The sequence below is a fragment of the Geospiza fortis genome, unplaced genomic scaffold (genome assembly GCF_000277835.1).
Source record: "Geospiza fortis unplaced genomic scaffold, GeoFor_1.0 scaffold224, whole genome shotgun sequence".
Taxonomy (NCBI): domain Eukaryota; kingdom Metazoa; phylum Chordata; class Aves; order Passeriformes; family Thraupidae; genus Geospiza; species Geospiza fortis.
Genome location: NW_005054448.1, coordinates 359,046 through 364,244, shown reverse-complemented (window position 1 = coordinate 364,244; position 5,199 = coordinate 359,046). Strand labels below are relative to the sequence as shown.

At 49.5% G+C, this 5,199-nt stretch overlaps 1 protein-coding gene across 1 annotated transcript in view; it reads left to right on the top strand.

Annotated features, from left to right (window-relative positions):
* Nucleotides 1–1,563: 1,563 nt before the first annotated feature.
* The window catches only part of SF3A1 (splicing factor 3a subunit 1), a 12,269-nt gene continuing 8,633 nt past the window's right edge, over nt 1,564–5,199 (top strand). The window contains exons 1-3 of the mRNA XM_031062454.1: nt 1,564–1,817; nt 2,907–3,111; nt 4,900–5,157. Coding sequence (XP_030918314.1) covers nt 1,564–1,817; nt 2,907–3,111; nt 4,900–5,157 — 717 coding nt within the window. The remainder of the gene's footprint in view (nt 1,818–2,906; nt 3,112–4,899; nt 5,158–5,199) is intronic.

Sequence of the window (5,199 nt, the reverse complement as noted above, 5' to 3'; positions counted from 1 at the left end):
GCTCCAGGAGAGCTGGAGAGGGACTGGGGACAAGGGATGGAGGGACAGGACACAGGGAATGGCTCCCACTGCCAGAGGGCAGGAATGGATGGGATATTGGGAATTAGGAATTGTTCCCTGGCAGGGTGGGCAGGCCCTGGCACAGGGTGCCCAGAGCAGCTGGGGCTGCCCCTGGATCCCTGGCAGTGCCCAAGGCCAGGCTGGACACTGGGGCTGGGAGCACCTGGGACAGTGGGAGGTGTCCCTGCCATGGCAGGGGTGGGATGAGATGAGCTCCAGGTTGCCTTCCCACCCAAAGCATTGCAGGATTCCTTGGGGACAGCAGGATCCTGCTGGGGCTGGGCAGGAGCTGAGCCCCTCCCTGGCTGCAGTGAGTGTGGGGGGTTCCCAGGAGCTGGGGGAGCTGCTCTGGCTCCAGGAATGATGTGAGGAAGGATTGAAAGTCTGAGGGAGCATGGCAGGGCTGTGTGTCCCAGCACCCTCCCAGATCCTTTCTCTCTTGGCCATGTTCGTGTTCTTTGCAGCCTGAGATGGGAATATTCGTTCCTCATGCATTCCTGAGATGGGAATTCAGCTCCCACAGGGCTGGAGCTGCTGTCCTGACTCTCACACTGCAGCATCAGCACTCTTGGAGCTGACAGGGAGCTGCTCCCACTGAGAGCCTTGGGAAGTTGTGATTCCCCCTAAAAACCCCGTGGCTTTTATGTTACCAAGGCAGTTTGGCACCACTGTTAAATAAAACATCTCAAGTGTGGTGTTGCCCCATCCTTGAGCTCCTCAAGATGATGTTCTGAGGGAGTGGGAATGAAAACTGGAAATGTTCCTGGTGCCTTTCTCTTAACACACTTTGTTAGGGTTGTGTTTTATGGAATGGTTTGCATTGGGGGGGACCTGAGAGCCCATCCCACCCCACCCCTGCCAGGGCAGGGACACCTCCCTCTGCCCCAGGCTGCTCCCAGCCCTGTCCAGCCTGGCCTTGGGCACTGCCAGGGACCAGTTTGACCTGAGATCATTTTCTGGCTCGGATTCTCCGTGGGTTTGAAGTTATCCCTGGATTTTAAGTTATCCCTGACCGTTCCTGTTAGGATTATAAACATTTCCAGCAGATCTGACCTGGTTTATGACACCTTTTCTTGGAAGCTGCCTGGTGAGGAAAGTGAAGCAGCATCTTTAGTGTCCTGCAAAGGCAGCTCCTGGTTTTACTGGAATACAGAGCCATCCACAGGAAGGGTTCTGGGATTTTAGTTGGGATCCTCCTGTAACTTCAGAAAAACACTCTGTTGGAGATTTTCTCTTCAAAACAGCTTCTGTTGCAACTACAATGGCATTAAAAGCTGTGATTTATTTAATGTGGAGTTAATAACTCAGGTCCCACAGGCCCCTAGGGAGATACAGAACTTCCAGAGCTGGTGAGGAATGATGAATTATTCCTGGAAATGTTACTGGAGTATTTAAAAACAGCCTTGGGGTCTAGGCTGGTACAGTGAAAATTGTTGTGGTTCTCCTGGAGGCACCTTCCTTGTCCTGCTGTCCCTGTCCCTGAGAATCCAAGGAATTGGTGGGATGGATGATCCAGATTCTTCAGCCAGTTCAGTGCTGAGGAGGAGGAGGGTGGATAAAGGTTCCTGTGTGCCATTGGGAGTGTTTGGAATGCCTGATCCTGACACCCCTTCACCTTTTGCAATGAAACTGTCTTTATTACAGCCAGAAGAGGAGCCTAAAGAGGAGGCAGCACCAGCCAAGCCTGTGGTGGGGATTATTTACCCTCCTCCAGAGGTCAGGAATATTGTGGACAAGACTGCCAGCTTTGTAGCCAGGTGAGTGGCACTGCTGGTGTCTCTTTCTCCTGGGATTTTCATCCTTCTGCTGTTCAGTGCAGCTCTAGAAGCTGAGGCAGGTCCCAGTTTTGTGGTTTTGCATGAAGGGTTTTAAGGATTGAGAAAAGAAAACAACAATATTCTACTGAAGAGGGTGTAAGATAGCCTTTTCTGGAGAAACTGGTGGTAAATAAATAAAATCCTTGTTCAAACGTGCAGTGGCTGGTGCCATAACTGGGTAACAGGGCCTGTTCTGAATGATCTGAAGGGGAAACCAAATTCCAGGTGCAAAGGGAGCCTTGGTACAGGAGTTATGGATGTGTTTTAGTGCTAAAATGTGGGGTTTGGTTTCAGAGAATTACTAAACGCTGCTCCAGTCAAACCCTTATTGTGTAACTCATCTCCAAAGTGCTGCCAAGGAGTGTTGGCTGCTTCTGAGCATAAGGGACTGTGTTTATCCCTTGGGGTTGCAGAGACCTCCTCTTTTGGAGGAGGTGGAGTGTTTAAATGAGACTGGGAGATATCCAGAGAATTGAAGAGGAACACCCTGTGGCAGCTGGGAATTTTCTCAGACTGCCCTGAAGTAGCTGGCTCGTGCTTCAGGTGGGAGGAGGGGGTGTTACCTGGGCTGGGGCTCCTAAATGCAGCACTCTGGGCTGCTCAGTCCCTGCACAGGCTGATGTTTACCTGATTTTTTTCCTTTATATGATCTTTCTGGAACTGAAATTAGTCTTGAGAACTTGTTAATAGAGCAGATAAAATTGATGTAGTAATTAACTTGTCAACTTCATGCTTCATAACTGTAAAGTTCAGTCAGTGGTGGAAATGACCTTTGAGTGCAGACAGATGTGACTGTGGAACACTTGTGAGTGTGAATTTTTAAAATTCACATTAAAGACAGAATTAGGGGGACAATTGTATCCAACCTGTGTGTGACCAGCTGGGTTTGAGCTAATGAAAGAGAAACTCCTCACATGTGAGAGAGAAAATGGTCTTCAAGGGGCTGGTGCCTCAACATGTCCTAGTCTGAAAGAAACATTTACCCTTGAGTTGATGATGATCTAAACAAATTTTCTTCTTGCTCCCCAGAAATGGTCCAGAATTTGAAGCCCGAATTCGTCAGAATGAAATAAACAACCCCAAGTTCAACTTCCTGAACCCCAACGACCCTTACCATGCCTACTACCGGCACAAGGTCAGCGAGTTCAAGGAGGGCAAAGCCCAGGAGCCCTCGGCTGCCATCCCCAAGGTCATGCAGCAGCAGCAGAGTGCCCAGCAGCAGCTCCCACAGAAGGTGAGGGTTCCTTTTCATCCCTTTGGGGAAGAATTTGGCCACTTTGGAGTGGTGTCATAGCCTGGGGTTGAGAAGAAAGGCAGCTTGGAAGTCAAGAAGGAGCAGTGGTTGTACAGATGTCAAAATAGCAGCAGTGACAAGCTTGGAGTTGAGTGTCTGGGGCTTTGTTTTGATGCAGATGTGTATCTCCCAGGTGCTGGGAACTCAGAGCTGTTTGAAACTGCCAAATACAGTTTAATTGGTCCATGCTAATTAACTTTAGCTCTGTGTTGACTTACAAAGTACTTAGACCAGGGATCCACTTGGACTGGATGTGGCAGAAGCAAGCCTTGGGAATCCCTTGGAGTTCTGCTTGGCCTTGTTGCATGCAGTTTTGTAGAAGGATCAACCTCCCCTTAAAACTTGGGGTACAAAATGCTGCTCACCTTGTTCAGCTGTGCCTTTAAACATTCTGGGTAGGGAAGGGCATGGAGTGAATCCAGGGCTTTTCCATGCTTGGTGTGAGCAGCAGCCCCACTGCTGGCCCTGGGAGGCCTATAGCAAAGTCCTGATACATTCCAGATTTGTTTGTTGTTGGAACAACAATTTTAATAGTATTGAATTATACCTGATGGTTTCTTATCCTTGCACCTGCCAGGATGGCAACTGGCATTGCTTTCCTGCAGCAGCTGGAAGAAAAAAAAGATTCTCCTGAGTGTTTGGTGACTGTTCCTTGCAGGTGATGCCTCAGGTTTTAGCTTTTGTATTTTTCAGGTTCTATTCTGCTTTAGTGTGTAAGTCTAGGCTTCATATGAGGGGATGGTGAGCTCTCTGCACAGAGCAGGGAGACAAAACAATTCCTTCTCTAGCTGGGGACCAAGGACAAATGATCCAAATCTCAGGCCCAAGAGCACAAACAACACAGGCTGAAGAGAGAAAATAAGAAAGATGGGACTGCAGAGGCTAAAGCTGGAATTGGACAATTAGCTCCAATATGCAATGGAGCAAAATTTGTAGAAGTGGGAGACCCCGTGACCGGTTGCCCATTTTGTGGCCATTTTGGGTTGTGCTGCCCAAGGTGGGTAAAATCCCTACTTTATCCTTTAGCTCTGTCTTCTCGGGAGTTCACAGTTTATTGCAGCCCTGGGACACGTGCCAAGTCTCTGTTTCAGCTGCACGTTTGAGGAATGAGTCGGAGCTCTTCAGTTCTTGGTCTCAGAGTTGTTTATTGTATCTTATCTATAACAATTTTTCTCCTGTCCTGCCGAGGTCAGCTCAGCAAGACATTCCGAGGCATTCTGCCTGCCCCCAGGGCGGTGTTAAGTCTTTATACTAAAAACTACGTATAACATGTTTACAATTACTTTCCAATACCTATCACCTATTTTAGACAGTGAGCTTCTATTCTAAACCAATCCCAAAGTGCCACCATCACAGCAGAAGATGGAGGTAGATGAGAAGAAGAAGAAAGGCTGGACACACCCAAGTCCCTCCATCTTGTCCCCAAAACCCCTATTCTAAAAACCCCAAAATCTACTTTTTCACCTAGTGATAATTTTGTTATTACACTGCTTAAACTTCTGTGGCTTTCAGGTCTTCATACAAAGCTGGTAATTTGCTCCACGGGTCATAATCAAACCCCCAGGTGTTCTGGGCTGTGTGCCAGGGTCTCTGAGCCCGCTGGCAGGGGTCCCGGCAGCTCTGGACACCCAGAGGGATGTGCTGAGTTCCGACACTGTGTAGCCTCTGTTGTAGCTCAGCCTTCCCAAGGCACCCCAGGAAGTCACGGGCCGTGTGTTCTCCCTGCAGGTGCAGGCCCAGGTGATCCAGGAGACCGTGGTTCCCAAGGAGCCCCCGCCTGAGTTCGAGTTCATCGCGGACCCTCCGTCCATCTCGGCCTTCGACCTGGACGTGGTGAAGCTCACGGCGCAGTTCGTGGCGCGCAACGGGAGGCAGTTCCTCACCCAGCTCATGCAGAAGGAGCAGAGGAATTACCAGTTTGATTTCCTGCGCCCCCAGCACAGCCTCTTCAACTACTTCACCAAGCTGGTGGAGCAGTACACAAAGGTACTTACACAAAGGTGCTCCAGGCAGGGGGATTCCTTCCAC